General features: G+C 38.7%; 1 protein-coding gene across 1 annotated transcript in view; it reads left to right on the top strand.

The window, feature by feature from the left end:
- LOC150081400 (serine-protein kinase ATM-like) overlaps positions 1–17,192 on the top strand; it is a 313,728-nt gene that overhangs the window by 194,870 nt on the left and 101,666 nt on the right. Inside the window, exon 20 of the mRNA XM_090380190.1 lies at positions 13,044–13,205. Coding sequence (XP_090236316.1) covers positions 13,044–13,205 — 162 coding nt within the window. The remainder of the gene's footprint in view (positions 1–13,043; positions 13,206–17,192) is intronic.

The raw sequence follows: 17,192 nt of genomic DNA, 5'->3' as shown, positions 1-17,192 counted from the left end.
AACCATCCACTTCCACATCAAAAGATGGAAGCCTATTTCAACAATCAACCACTAGCTGGCTTAAGGCAAACTTCCGCACATCTATCCTGCAACCATCCTTCCTCAACTTAAATTTATACTCCCCTCATGTGCAGTCTCAGCAAGAGGAAAAGAATGCCATTCACATTCAGCTTACTCAATCCATTCAGTGCCTTAAACACCTTAATCAGCTCATCCTACAAGTTCCTAGTCTCCAGACACTGCAATACACAGAACCTTTTCTAGATAAGAGCACCCTTTTGTTCCCTTCACCAATCTATAGGGTTGTTAAAATTAAAGTATCCCTATGTAGAGGGCTCTGGAGTGAATTCTAAGGCTCGTACTGAAGAGAAATTTGGACAACAGGTACAATAAAGAATGTGCTCGCCATTTATTGGAAAAAAAATTAGTTACAAAATTTGTCACTATATGGCAGTGTGGCAATACAAATCACTTGAACAGCGCTACAATTGTTCAATGTGACCTCCATTTTGGTCAACAATAGTTTCCATTCAAAGAACAGCATTTTCTACAGCAGAACATAACATGTCAACTGGATTAGCCAGCACATGATGTCTAATGCTGTCCTTCAGATCTGCCAGAGTTTGACATCCTTCCTGATACACCTGGTTCTTCAAAAAACCCCACAACCAGAAGTTGCATGGGGTTGAGGTCTGGTGATCAGGGTGGCCAAGAGTCTGGAAACAACGGCTGATGACCCGTTCATCTGTAAAGTGTTGCCTTAGCAATCTTTGGACACAATGGTGAATGTGGAGTGGTGCATCATCTTGCATAAATATGGTACCTTGAAGGCACCCATGATGTTGCAGCTCTGGTATTATGAAATTTGCCAACATTTCATAATATCGCTGGCCAGTGACAGAACAGGTGCAGGGGTCCAGTTGGTGTTACCTGTTCAAAAAAATATGGCGCAATCATGAATGTGGCCGTAAATCCACATCTCACTGTCACTTTTGGATAATGCAACGGGACCTCTTGGATAACTCGAGGGTTTTCTGCTGCCCAAATGCGACAGTTGTGCATATTCACTTGTCCATTTAAGCAGAAGTGGGCTTCATCACTCCAAAGGATATTCCAGCCAAGTGATATCCGCTGTCATTCGAGCCAGAAACTGATGTGCGTATGTGAAACGAATATCTGCATCACCATGCTTTAGCTGCTGTAGTATGTGCATCTTGTAAGGATAGTATCGCAACACCTGATGTATTACTAGCCTTACAGTGGAATACAGCATGTCCACTTCACGAGAAACAGCTGCCACACTTGCACTACCACATGGAGATTGACTTGATAAATCCATGACAGCTGTAGCCACATCTTCAACACGAGAGGAGTCCACTCATTTTCGACCTCTACCTGGTTGAACACCAAGATGTCCTGTTGCTTCAAATTTTTCAATCATTTTGCAGACAGCACAAATAAAACATAAGCCCCCTACAGAGGGCTTATGTTTTATTTCATTTTGTTTTATTTTGAATTATCGGATATATATATATATAAATCCAGAAGGTATATACACTATTCACCTAAAAAAAATCCAGAGGGCATACGGTGTATACCCACATATACCCTTAACTACAGCCCTGCCCCCAGGTATTTTTCATTTTCTACTACCCTGAGTGTAGTAACACACAGTTGATAAGTTACTCTGGATTGCTGCTACCCATATGCAGTACCTTGCAACAATGGGCCCAGCACTGAACCCTGGGGAACTCCACTGATAACATTAGTCCACAAAGAACAGTGCCCATTGATAACCACTCTCTGTCTCCTTCCACTTAACAATCTCTTTATCTATAGCAGTAACTTTCCCTTAATGCCACAATGCTCTAGTTTATACAACAGTGTTTTATATGCAACATTATCAAAAATCTTCCTGAAATCCAAGTATATATCGAAATAATTTTTTGCATCCAGTTTTTTGTCACTGCATCATAGTAACCTATCAGATTGATTAGACAAGACCACCCCTTAATAAATTCATGATGTGACTGCAGTATAATTGCATTCCTGTCCAGATAGTCCAGTATTAATTCTTTACATTACAATGTAAAATATGCAGGAATAGTAATTCCTAAGATAAGACCCTTACCATATATATTTTATCTGATTTTCTAGATAATTATCGTATAATTACTACTTTAGGGGTTTCTGTCACCTTACAATCATTTTACACCATATTATTAAAACCTTTTGGCACTAAGAAAAGTTATTTGGTTAGTATTTACCTTACCATCTTGTCAGCATTATTTGTAATAGGATTTTGACAATTTTTGTATTGTAGCTAATCACAGAGGAAAATGAAGGAATAATTTCATTACACAAGAAACATAAGAGATGCTTTGAAATGTGTTATCACCCAGATATAGGAGAATGAGTTTCATTTATTGTATGTACAATGTATTTAGATAAAATAGGGAGGATAGAAGGGATGATAAAGATCAAAAGTATCCTGGGAATGACAAAAGCTTTCACATATTCAGAAGTTAAACATGCTGGTATAGAACTGTGTGGTGTGAGTTGGTTAGAAGCAGAGGTATAATGAGAGCGGGAGTAATCTGTAGACCAGAAGATTATGATGACAGCCTCTACATGCAGATGGAATGGACAAGCAAGGGTGAATGTCTTAATGTGGGTGATTTCAATTTGCTCCTTATTGGTTGAGGCTAGTAGCATAGAAACTCGCTACAAGGAACAAAAATCATCTAGAAGATTATTTGTCAGGTATTATTTGTATTACAGGTCGACCCTCACTAATCCGACCACCGGTAATCCGGTTCCACCGCTAATTCGGACATCATTCCCGCGAACGTAATTTCAAATTTCCCGGGTTGGCGCACCCACTTGCCGCTACTGTTTTGGTGGCGTTGGTTTTAGTGTCAGCTGTTGGGGTGAACTTGTAAACACTGGCAAGCCATTCCTACTTGTTTTTCTGCATTTATTATTATTATAACCTGCTCACATTTAGCCCAAACCATGGTTCCAATTCATAAAGGAAGTGCCTCTCGTGGTGTAAAGGGCAAACACTGTACATTGTCCATAACAGATAAAATTTTTTCAGAAAACCTAAAACTTTAGATTTTCTGAAAAAACTCGACAGCAGTGTGTCGTGCGAGAAGTTTAACTCTGCTTAATTGTAAATTCCAGCAATTTCTCTCAGTTCCTCTTATTTTACTAATTTTCTTTTAGCCATTCCTTTTTAGATTTTTTTTTTTTTTTTTTCAACACACTTGTACAAACTTGCAAAAAAATACAACACAATACGATGGATAATACAGCGCGCTAACGAACTTGTTTTCACAAAATTTCTAACAATACTGACAAACTTATCGCAATGTTTGAGAGTTTATTTTATCGCAATTAGTTTTATTGCAGCGCTTGCCACGTGTGCAATAAACTAATCACAAACGACCTTCATATGTATGCCGTAATAGTGTCACACATATGTGGCCAACATGGCTTCTCAAGACATATAAAGTAACCTGCTGGGCCACATCGGCCACATATATGTGACCTAAAAAAAGTCTCTCTTTTTTTATATATTCTAAGCGAAAAAATGACAACACTGACATTACAATATTTATTTTAGAATTACTAATCAAATTATTTGCTAAATATTTTTTGGCCCCTTGGAAATTTTTTTCTTCAACTGTCTTGGCAGTCAACGTATTAAAGGTAGGAAGAGGTGGTTAGCTGTTGGGTAAACTGTATGTGCTAAAATAACCACCGGTGATCCAGCAAACTCACTAATCCGGCACCTTACAGGTCCCAATACTGCCGGATTAGTGACGATCGACCTGTATTTGTTAGGGAAAGTACAAGAAGCATGAATATTCTTGACCTGATCATCACCACTTATGTTCCTGTACTATAAGACTTATGATATTAACTGGTTAGAACCATTAGCATGGAGTGAGCACAGGGTTCTAAGTTGTATAATGAGAAGAGAGATCATTGATATTTAATGGAGTCTTCAGGAAAGGAGATGATAACTTAAGGTACTATGTAACCTCTGTCAACTGTATCACACAGAAAACAAATACATTAGAATTGTGGAATACCTTTAAAGTTGTAATCACAGAAGTCATGAATGAACACACACACACACACACACACACACACACACACACACACACACACACACACACACACACACACACACACACACACACGCCTCCGTGGGCAGGAGCAGCAGTGCACAGCACACGCTTCTTGATTAGACCAGGGTTCGAGCCCGTGACTACCAAATACGGAGGATGCTGCGGAAAGGTCAGGGAATGACCACCGCATATCCCCGGAGCAATATGGCCTCAGTTGCTAATGCTCCTAAAACCAAATAACAACAACTACAACACACACATGCACACATCATTAAGAAAATATAGTATGAGAAGGGTGTTAAGGCGGATGAATTAAGAACTAGTCAGTTTAATACAGAAGAAAAAAGATGGCATGGGAAATTTATAATAATAGTAATAGTATTCACCATATAGTGCAAGGAAGCCACAGGCTTTTACTTCACTTGAAAAAAAAAAAACAACCAACCAAGTAGACAAGAAAACATTATATGCTTTCCTCCTCACATAGGTTAATATCCAGTTGACTTTTGAATTAATTCAAACTGTCAGCCTCAACTACCTGTGAAGGCAACTTGTTCCAGCTATCAATGACAGCAAGTCATTGATAGCTGGAACAAGTTGTGTGGCTAAAAGAAAACTTCCTACAATCTGATCTAAACTTCAAGCCCTGTAATTTGAATTTATGACCTCTAGTTCTAGAATTCTTTATAACAAGGTATAAAGTATAATCATGTCAGATGGCACCTGGGATTTCTCCCATCTCCGTGTGTTTCGCTGTATCAAATACAGTACACTGTCAAGCCAGAGACTTGAAAGTGTGTGGGCCGGGTCTGTGCCGTGTGATATGTTGTGCCCATTGTTTATCTGGCTTATTGGCCGCCAGGCCCCTAGTGGGGCCTGACGTTGCCCATACCCTGCCACGTGGAGGCTAGCCGGGTGTATCCAGTATCACAACAAATTGCTCTGGTAGGTCCTGCCACCTAGTTTCCTGGGATTTCAGTGGCTAGGACCTATTTAAAAAAAAAAAAAAAAATTACGTTTGACCTTAATGCTTAATGGGATTGCTGTTAGGAAATCGATGGTTGGGGTTGAACGCTAAAGAGATGTGTTAAAGGCCAAATAGGTCGGGCAAAATTTTGATGTTATTAAGTTTAGACTGAGGCTATACGCTAGATAAAAGCTAATAGTGTTAGTTGTCTTAGAGATTTACGTAAAACCAGTAGAATGAGGATGTTGATTATAATTTGGCGGCATTGTTAAGGGTGTACTCGGTTGATTTAGTGAGGAGGGGGAGGAGACTGAAGACTGGGGGGAAACAGATAGAAGAATAGGGACGATAGAGTAGGCATCCCTAAAGAGATCAGTGGAGACGAGCCCACCAGGCAAAGTATGGGGGCTAGGCAGGGAGGAGAGGAGACAGAGATCCGTCTCCTCCCTCCCCTGCCTGGGGATGGGGTTTTAAAGGAAACCAGGTTAGAGTACCCAATTCAGATTGCCAATGGCGTGTTGGCAGCAAAGCCGCAGAATGTCTTCGTCGGTGTCATGTCCAAGCAGTGTCGAATCCGGTATGAAGGTCAAGCTGCCCATCCCACTCCAGGGGTGGGATATGTTAGCGGGCAGTGGGGAACCCAACATGCGAGGGGGTGGGGGAGACACACATTTACTTCATTCATAATCTGCATTCTCACTCTACTTGCATTCTTTTTTATTTTTATTTATTATTTTTTTTAAATACTTTTTTCTTATTTTATAATTTTTTTTTTCCCAAGTTTTTTATATATACAGAGTGATTCATTACCAGTGAGACAAACTTGCAGGAGGTGTAGGGGGCACAAAGACGAATCGGAATCACATAGCATTGAAGGGTCCGAAATGCCTTCATCATGTGGTAGAGGACGTTGAACGGGAGGTCGCGTGAACAGCGATCCCACTGGAAGTCAGCATTTGCGAACCGGTTCCCGAGGCAGTAGGATGGATGAGTATTCAAACGTTGAATTGGCCGACATGCACCTCGCGTCTGGAGCTGCAGACTGTAACAGGCGTGCCGCTCTGCGCTTGTACCAGGAACGTTTCCCGCACAGGCGTGCTCCTCATCATACAATTTTCGCACGTGTGCACAGAAGGTTACGTGAGACTGGTTGTTTCACGAGAGGTACCATGAATCGAGAGCGAACGACAAGGACGCCAGACAGTGAGGAGAATGTCCTACGTCTTGCAGAAGGCAATCCGAGTACTCGAGCGATAGGCCAACGATTGAGTATTTCCCAATCCACTGTATGGAGGATACTGTCAACAAACCAAATGAGTTCATACCATCTGCAACACGTCCAATCATTGGAGCCTGCGGATTATCCACTCCGGAGGACTTTTGCTACTTGGTTTCTTCAACAGAAACGGTTCGCAAATGCTGACTTTCAGCGGGATCGCTGTTCACGCAACCTCCCGCTCAACGTCTTCTACCGCATGACGAAGGCATTTTGGACCCTGCAATGCTATGTGATTCCGATTCGCCTTTCTGCCCCCTTCACCTCCTGCAAGTTCGTTGCACTGGTAGTGAATCACCCTGTATACAGGGTGCAGTTTGGGTCATCGGTCAGGCCTAAGGAAGTTAGTTTCGCCTTTAGGGAGCCATGACCTGTCAATATAAATGTTGTAAAAAGTCCAGGGGCATACCACTTAGGTGGCTTTGGGCTAACCATTGACACCAGTGGCAGAAATCGTTTGATAACCAGACCTCTGGTTTCCTGCTCCCACTTTGTTTGCCATAACTCGTGGAGCTTTGTGGCTATTCTTTTTCTTTCATCATTGAAGGTGTTGGTTGTATCGAGGGCTGTCCCCAGAAATTCTGTGGGTGTGCCCTTTTTAAATCTATAATATAAGCAAGCCTCTTTTGGCTACTTCCAGGTAAAGTGGGAGAGTTCCGGCCAGCAACTGTAGTGCAGGTGTGCTTACTGTGCCACATGCTCTGGTAACAGTGAGTAGTATTGTCCTTTGTATCGATTCTAATTTATTCCTATTTCTTACTATGGCCGAGCAGATGAACCACGCACCGGCTCCATAGGTGATAACAGGTAGGAACATTGCACGGTATATGATTGCCAGGGTCTTTCTTTTGAGTCCCCAGTCTGCTTGACTGATCCTGGCAATCATACCTGCATAATTTTTCACTTTCTTCGCCAAGTAGATCAAATGGGGGTAAAAAGTTAATTTTGAATCAAAGACCACTCCTACATATTTTAGTTCTGTTACCATTTTTATAGTGGTTGTGTTAATTTTGACTTGTGGACGTCTTCTTATGTCCAAATTGCCTTTTAGAAGTATTTGTTTGGTTTTTTCAGGCGATATTTTGAGCATGTGCATTTGTGCCCACTCCTGCAGCTGCAAGAGGGCTGCATTTGATCTTTGCCCTACAACCACTCGTGAGTTACCTTTTACAAGGAAAATCATGTCATCTGCAAAGGCCAGGCTTTCCACGGGGCCAAGATCCAAGGCCAGAAATTCGTCCAGAACAATGTTCCAAAAGAAAGGGCCAAGGATTGAACCCTGAGGGCAGCCTTTATTCACAGGTCGTGTCAATTCCTGGAACCTTGTGCGTACTGAGACACTTCTGTCTGTAAGGTAACTGTTTATTACCTTATAGAGGTTTTGTGGGGCATTTGCCTGGTGACGTCTCCTAAGGACACTAGGCCACCAGAGTGAGTCAAATGCCCCAGCAAAGTCAATGGAGATTGCCAGCATATATTTCTCCTCTGTGTTTTTAACTGTTATGAGTAGGTGGTGCATGGAATCCTCCGTAGAATTGCCCTGCTTAAAACCGTACTGATTGTTGGAATGCAAACCTGCTTCTGTGTAATATTGAGCTGATCTACTATATATTAGTCTTTCATATATTTTCCCTAGTATAGGGAGTAGGGCTATTGGTCTATATGATTTGGGATCGGTAGGGAGTTTTTCAGGGTTTTTGAGTATTAATCTTCACACAGCTTGTTTCCATATTTTTGGGAATATACCTTCTCTCATACAGTTATTATATAGTGCTATTAATTTATCTGGTGCTATTTTCGCTAATTTTTTGATAATCTCAACCTCTAAGAGATCAAAACCTGGACATTTATTGTTTTTGGTTTTAGATAGTGCTATTTCTAAGTCTTGTATAGTGAACAGAGGTTTTGTCATATTCAGTGTTTTCTTTTATAATGTTTAGCTGGGTGAGGGAATGATTTCCAGTTTCAGTCTGAATGATACTGTCTAGGATGTTATTTACAGAATCCACCCAACACAGGGTTGGGGTTCCATCTGGTTTGACAGTAGTTTCTAAGACATCTCCTCTTGGCAGCTTGTTGGTCACTATTCTGTAGACAACTCCCCAAGGGTTATTATTTCCAGTAGTTCCCACCAAGTGCCTCCAGCATTCCTTTTTCTTGTCTCTTATGAAGGCTGTATACTGATTCCTGAGAGTTCTATAAGAATCTCTCAGTGCATCCAACTCATTTTGTGGCCAAGATGTTCTGGCTCGTTGAAAATGTCTCCTTGCCTGATGTACCCTACTTCTGAGTATAGTCAGTTCGGGGCACCACCAGGGAACTGTCTGCTTCCTCGGTTTTTTCCGTGGGATGGACAGGGTTTCTGTTTTTGTTAAAATGTTTGTCATAATCAGTGTTTGCTCATCCGGGCTACAGTTGTCTGATCTAGACCACTCATTTTCCTGTTTTTGCAGCTCAGCTGCTGTATGTTCTGCAAAAATCTGCCAGTTTGCCTTTTTAAGGTTATACCTTTTGATATCCAACAGGGAGTGTTGAGTTGTTTGTAATTGCCTGTTTAGTTTGAAGGAAATGGCTCTGTGATCTGAAAGTTGTTTATTAAAAAAACTTTTGATCCTAATGGTGATTAAGGTATGTCCCCGGAGTTGATATATACCCAATGATTTTTGCGGAGGTTGCAAGAGAGTGCACTGAACCATTGAGGTTAATTATGAGGACATCACTGGACTATGGAGAGATTCCCTTAAATTGGAGAAGTGCCAGTGTTATTGCTAATACATAAAGTAACTATAAACCAGCCAGTCTGACTTCAGTCTTGTGGGAGAAATCATGGAGGAAGTGATTAAGAATGCAATACTGGGCCATTTAGAATGAAATGGAATTATGAAAGAAACAAAAGTATGGTTTTGTAAAGGGAAAATCATATTTAACCAACCTGGTTATCTATTTTGATGAGTAATTTATAAGCTGGATGTAGGAAATGATTTTAACATTGATTATTTGGATTTTAGCAAAGCATTTGACTTATTCCTGCTTGAGATCAAGGTTACTGTATAAGCTGAAACATGTTAGGATCACAGCTAAGCTCCTTAGATGAATTACAGAGTGGCTGCGGGGCAGGAAGCAGAGGATTTTGATTAATAGTTACTCTTCAGATTAGACTAGCATAAGTGGGATCCCATGATCAGTACTGGGTTTTCTGACTGTTGTTTCTAATTTTCTTAAATGATATCAGTGAAGGAATACAGGGTGTGGTGCCAAAATTTGCAGATTATGTGATGGTTGGGAGTGTAGTTAATGAGGAATACCAAGAAGTGCTTCTTCAGGACAACTTAGGCTTTAGAGATGGTCAGAGTAGCAGAGCTATTTTAATGAAGCAAAATGCAAGGTTTTACACTTGGGGAATGGCAAATAACTAAAATAACCTAAAATAACTTATACACTTGGTGGAATGAATTAAAGTAGATGAAGAAAAGGATTTGGGAGTTAAAATAATTTGGAAAATCTTCACATCACAGGCAGATGTGAAGGTTGAGCAGTGCAGACAGGCAGCAAGGAGGGACCCCATGATGTCCTTTTAATGATTTTATCAGACATTTGCTTGTGGAAATAATGAAGCCATAATCCCACTATACAAGGTAATTGAAAGGCCACACCTAAAAAAGTATGGAGATCAGACTTAAAAATGACATTGAGATTCTCGAAAGAGTCCAAAGACTAGTAGTGTACCTGGTGAGATTGGCACAAGTTCATCCATACGAGGAATGACTTTGAATTTGTGTGCTACAGAGTTTGATAACTGGCCCTTAACAGGGAACCTGATTGAGGTGTATTATAGACTTCTGAGAGGGAATATTAAAATTAATGAAGGTGATATTTTCACTCTTATAAATGATATCAAAACTAGGGTCCTTAAATTCAAATTACAAGGGAAGAGATTTAGACTATTGTTGGAGGTTTTCTCTTATCCAGCATTTTGTGAATTATTAGAATAAGTTGCCTCAATGGGTAATTGAGGATGATAGCTTGGGACAGTTTGGAGGTCAGCTGGTGAAGTGTCTGCCTGAGGTGGGAATCACATAGGTTTTTTATTTTATTTTTAATTATTTTTTGGCTGGAGTAGCAAAAGCTTGAGGCTTCATTGTGCCATATGATTAATATTAAACATGTAAGTATTTCAACTTTTTGGTTATTTTGATTTTTACCATTAAAGCCATCCATCCAGTTTGAAACCAGATCAAGTATTCAATTATTAATAAAATGATTTTATCCACATTTCAGTATGGCACAGAATCCTGTTATCAACTGTTAGAGTAAATTTTACTAGATTTTAGATATAATATCACTAATTCTTTGAATTATTTGAAATAAAATACACAATACTATTCAAGTTCAGCAGTGTACAGCAGTTTGAGCTGATACAGCAAGACTCATTTTCTGTCATAATTAGTCTTTCTGATACAGACTAATTATGGCAAAAAATGATAAGTTGTAAATTAATCACAAAATTCAAAAGAGTGAGTATCAAGCTAGGTTATGAATACCTAGATATTTCACCAAATTACTTTTAGCCACCTCCCTAAGAGTGAAAATTGGAAAATAAACACAGTATAATAAAAGAAAACGTGTTTTTTGTGAATCTTTTCAGGACAAATCATTTCACATGAATAACTGCAGCTTCAAATTGCAGCTTGCCTTGAAACTGAGAAGTTTTTAAAGATTTTTTTTTTTTTTTTTTTGTGATTGCCATTGTATTTTATGATACATTTTTAGCAATGATATATATTAGTATCTCATTCATTACTTAAACCACTAATGCCTTGCATCGTTAATTCTTTCTCCACCCTTCAATTTCTGATACAGTTTATACTTTTGTTACAATTCAATTTATGGGACAGTTTTTGATTTATTCATCTCATTTCACTGACTTCAGTTTTTCACTCACAGTTAAAGAATATGGTTACCCAATCTGTTCTTTTCACGTATAAATACTGATTCTGTTAAACTTGAAAATGATTCAATTCTTTCACTGATTACAGCTGTGTGAGAATTAAAAAATGGCATATTTTGGCACATAAACACTATGTGCCAAAATATACTGTTTATAAAGAAAAAGAATACAGTTTGCTCATCTGTTCATTTTCACTCATCGATACTGTTTTCTGCTAAAACATGAGAATGATTCAGTTCTCACACAACTACAGCTGCATGAGAATTAAAAAATGGCATATGTACCAAATGTAATTTTATTTAAATTTATTTATGGTGCTATTGGTCCTGGCCACACCTTGACAACATTGCCATATATTTACAAAAACATAGATACATATTTGAAATTTACAGAATTACTCCTAAAACAAAGTAACAGTCAGGTCTCAAGTCCAAATCATACTTCAAATAACAGATTCTGCAAAGCACAGGAATAGATTGAGCAGTTGTTTCTTGAAGACCAATCTGATCAGATCTTTTTTGAAGCACCAAATCCAAACAGAGACAACTACCAGTGGCACAAGGTGCCATATGCAGGAGCACAATACACGTAGATGTACCAGATTACACCCAAGGAGCACAAGAAATTGCAATCTCTAACCCACAAACCATTCCCTCTTACAATTCTTGGATCTTATTTGCAATCTGATGTAGAAATATGCAGCTGAAGTAGTCAAGTTGACTGGGCTTATGAGCCAAGCTAGCACAGACTCCAGAAAACCTGGCACCACAAGCCAAGGAGAACACAGAAATGCCAAGCAGAAACATCAGATGACTTGGCACCATGAACTGAGTCAGGTCAGAGACTCTGCATAACTATGCAGCATAAGCCAATTCTTCAACTAGCAGAAGAGATATCACCCAACAATAGGAATATGTAGATGCAGAATGGAAATGGACACCCAGCCTATACTAAAAACAGAATATCTCATTCATGTCCACTGCTACAACTTTATAAAAATTCTGTCCTTAAAATTCATATTGCCACTCTGAACTCCAAACCAGTCAAAGGTTATCTCTGCCCAGTCCTGAAGATACACCCCAAAGACGCTACAGCAAGATAGTCCAAAGGAGTCTATCCACAAAGACACAGATCAGGGAGAATATTCTTTCAAGACATCCATGTACGTTAATATCAGTTTTCTCCTAAAAACTGCCACAGCGAACTCCTTGAATGCAAGGATCTTGAAATCTTCTTTTGACCCAAGTAGTCAAAGTTCAATACCCACTTCCATACTAGAAAATGATGGAGCCCTCAGTACCAGATAATCCCTAAGGTCCTAGTACTCTTTGCATTTGTAAAGGGCACATTCCCAAGTTTCAATTTCCCCACAATGACAAGTACTTCTATCCATTGCTCCAAGTTTATTGAGTTTTTCATTAAAATAACTATGCCTTGTTAGAGGGAATGTAACGGAGGCTAGGCACGGACAATTAATCTGAGAGTATGCTAAATTCCCCATGTCTCAAAAGGAATAGTGGGTTATGGCTTCCCTCTCACTTGATATGGTACTTTTTAATTTCAGGAATTCAAAATTACAAATCTTCATATGAGATGTAAATTTAAATTGTAAATAAAAAATCAGGCCATTCATGCATGCAATATTGTCGACTGTAATTATTTTGAAATGATAAATGAAATAATAAATATGAATTTTTTTAAAATTTATTTTAGATTAATTTTGAAAAAGTTTTCCAAAGACCAAGATATCAGTGGTAGATGCCTTCAGATACTAGCATGCCTCTTTAAATACTTTAAATGTAATGAAGATGAAATGATAACAGAGATCTTAGAAAACAATAGGCTGTTGGCTCTCCGTCTCCTTCAAGGATTTTGGTAAGCACATTTGTTTTCCATCACATCTTAATATTCCTAGCTCTGATGTAGAACATATATGATAGTATGAACCAGAGCTATAATGCTCAATACGTTCTGCATTGATATCAATATTTGTAAAAGAATAAGAGAAATTTACCTCAATATGATATGTAGAACACTTCCATTGATACTCTCCAGAAATTAAAATGAAAACAATTAAAAAACAAAAATATGAAGTTCTTTGAGCAGTGCAGATGGGCTGCAAGAGTAGCTCATGGTGTCTTGTCAATGATATACAGGAATTTTTCTAGCAGGGATAAGGAGGTGATTATTCCCTTGTATAAGGCAATGGTCTGCCACACCTTGAGTACTGTATACAGGTCTGGAGGCCTCATTTCAAGAAGGATGTAGACCTGCTGGAACGAGTACAGAGAAGGGCAACAAGATTAGTGAATGGAACAACGGGTTGCTCTTACAAAGAAAGGCTTAAGTTTTGCAAATTACATTGTCTGGAGACTAGGCACCGGCGAGATGATCTGACCGAGGCGTATAAAGCTTTGAATGGTTTGAGCATGCTCAATGCCAATGGGATTCTTCCTCTTGCTCAGAATAATTACCTGAGAGGGCATAAATTCAAATTGAGGAAAGACAGATGTAGGATAGACGTGCGGAAATTTGCCTTTAGCTAGCGGGTAATTGGTTGGTGGAACAGACTTCCATCCCTTGCTGTGTGGAAGTTGATAGCCTAAATAAATTTAAGGCTCAGCTGGAAGGTATTTCGAACGAATGGAGGGGTGAAATGGAAGTGGGTTTTTTTTTTTTTTTTTTTTTGGCTGATGCTGCATAAGCTTGCTTTCTTGCATCATATGCCTCTACTAATGCTAAAAAATCTTACATTACAGTAAGAAATAATTAAAATTAATTAAAAATCAAATGAACACAATTAAAAATCAATTTAATGCAATTAAAAATTAAGTAGAAAATTATTAATTTAACGAAAAAATTGCAAAACAATTTTCTTTCCTGAAGCCAACAATGCGATTCGGTAATTTTGATTCCTGTGATCACGAAAGACGATCGAAAAGCATTGTCAGCTTCAGGAAGGAAAATTGTTTTGCAATTTTTTCGTTTAATTCATTTTTTACTTAATTTTTAATTGCATTAAATTGATTTTTAATTGTGTTCATTTGATTTTTAATTATTTTTAATTATTTCTTACTGTAATGTGAAGATTTTCGATGTTTTAATTGTTTTTGTTTTAATTTCTGGAGAGTATCATATGAAAGTGTTCTACGTATCATATTGAGGGTAAACTTCTCTTATTCTTTTACAAAAGAACATATATGTGTATGGCAGTTTCAGAAACTTCACTTTTATTGTTATTATTTGTCTCACTGTGGTTGTGGGGTGAAGTATGTGGATATACATGCATATTGCTAGAGTGAGCCTTTCCACTCTCACAAGTAAATGTGCACCACACTTTTGGATTGGTATTCCATCTGCAATAATGAGTTACAATGAAATTACATACTTCTCTGGCTGCAACAGACATACAGAAAGTATAAATCGAAATTTATTTATTTCTGTATTTTTATTTATTTGTTTTAAGTATCGTTAACTGTGCAACAAATTTAGGAAAAAGGGTTTTATGCTATGGGAGCTATAAAACATTATTGTACAGGTAGGACATCACTTCAGTTTGTACATAACATTGAGAAAACTAAGTTTGCTACTAAGAGCATTTTATATTATGGAGGCACTTCAGTACAAGTTGGTTTGGATTGCCCATTCACTTTAAATAAAAAGTGCTGTTCCAATGGAGAAGCATTTTTCAACTATGCTTGAGCTCTAATCATTGGGTAAGTAGGTAGTACCATAAAGTGAAAGACTGGACAACCCAATGATGATAAATATCCATAATATGTGAGATTGCTGCTGTGAAGGGTCTATTGTATATACCATGTTTGTTTACAATAAAGATTAAAGATACTAAACTACATCTAGTATTTCATATATTGTGGATATTTCTCATTACTTGGTCATCTATTCTTTTATTTTACAGTACCTACTTACCCACCAATGAACCCTCATGCAGGATCAAAACCTCAGTAATAGCATGCATTTTAAATATATAGCAACGTACTTTGCCATGAAAACAGGGCTTTTGTTTAAATTGCATGATGCAGTATCAGGGCAACATGTAGTGAAGTTCCTCCACAGTTTGAGATTGATGCACTTGGATGGATCAAGTGCAGTTTTCTCACAGCTACATACAAAACTGAGGTTGTTGTAATAACCTATGCAGTAATGCTTTATATAGCTCTCATATCACGTCTTTTGCTTTAAATATTTACTTGATTTGGCAGCATTGCAAATGGCATATTTCTAAAGGGAGTGTGGGATAAGGAGTTACAACCTCTAAAAATTGAAGTGAGAAGGAAAATGATAATCAAATAGCTGGTCCTTACCCCTCTGAAGTTAATATAATTTCAAAGAGTGTAAATCAGATAAATATTAGAGAACTGATTAAGAAACATATATGGGTTGCAAGCCAAAAGTTTCCCAACTGGGATGCTAGCTACATGTAGATAGCAGTGTGTTGTTAGATACTACTGAACTAATTCATTGTGTGTTAGTGTGGAAAGTTTTGATTCAATAGGATGTTGTACTTTTATGCAGCTGGTGTTTAAGTGTGTTTCTGTTGAGTGTGTCTTATGATTTTTTTTAGCCAAGTAAGATGGTAGATATTAAGGAACTGCAAAAACTTGCATCAAATTTTGTCATAAACTTGGAAGCTTCAAAGACTTACAGAATGCTTAAACAAGCATTTAGTGATGGTGCTATAAGTAGAACACAAATTTTTCAATGGTCGTTACATTTCCAAGGTGGCCAACCTTTGGTTGATGATTTTGAGTGCTTGGATCATTCATCTTCATGGTCCTTGAGGTTGTCACAGACATTTTCTCAGATATGCCAGACAAGCTGTACTTGCTACCTGGGAGTCTAAAACGCTGATGGAACTGATATTCTGGTGACACTCAAGTCAAGTGGACCCAATTTCGGCGAAGTCCGGACAGTCTGTGGCAGCCAAATCCTCTGCTTGCAACTTCACGATGGTCGGACTGTTAGTAATCCTGGGTATAACTCCATGCACAAGTACATGGTGGGTGACCACCCAGGTGTGAACCAACGTAAGCAGGGGTCGAGGTGTGGCACCCACACCACATGGAGGAATGCCGCCCCTCTATGTTACCAGGCAGTACTAGGTGGTAGATGACTCTCATCAACCGGTGCAATACCGCCACTTTGCTTATTGGAGGCTTCAAGTGGTGGAACCCATGTTTAGTCTCTGGAGCTAGGTTCCAGTCAACCCTTCCCTATCTCTTCCATCGTGCAGTATGATTGATGCCTTTTGAGTTTATGATGAACGTCGTGGTGAGATCAAATATTCCTTACATTTCTAGGGTACAGCAGCTCTAAAATGGTGTTTGCAGGCCGGCCGCTAGTTAGTACACCGGACTGAACCTATTCGTAACTCTCTAGGAGGCTTCCGGATCAGCTAGTGTATAATCTTGCTACCTCTACTCTGCCAGATAGTGACTGGAGAGAGTCCGAGTAGTGTGTATGCAGGGAGCATTGTCGAGGCCACGTTATGTCAAGGATCTGGGTATATTCTTACCATGTCCAAATTTTTCATTACTTCATACAGAATGTCCCACTCACTTTTTCTTACACAGTGAATTGTCAAACTAATAGAGCAAGCTTATCTGCAAAAAGATATAAACCTCCCAAGCACTTCCTAATTCATTTCACAAATATACGTGGTCTCAATTCTAATCTCAACAATGTCCATTTCCACTTGCAGTCTGCCAAACCCCATGTACTTTTTCTGACAGAATCTCAGTTATCGGTTGATTCAACTACTGCTCATCTCAGATGCCCAAATTATTCGCTGTATGATTTCATTCGCCTAAAAGGTGGTACTTGTGCATATGTCCGTTCTGA

Source organism: Mastigoproctus giganteus, chromosome 8, assembly GCF_048544385.1.
Source record: "Mastigoproctus giganteus isolate SK-2022 chromosome 8, ASM4854438v1, whole genome shotgun sequence".
Taxonomy (NCBI): Eukaryota; Metazoa; Arthropoda; class Arachnida; order Uropygi; family Thelyphonidae; genus Mastigoproctus; species Mastigoproctus giganteus.
Note: the sequence above shows the minus strand (reverse complement) of the source record. Positions and strands in the feature narration are given on the sequence as shown.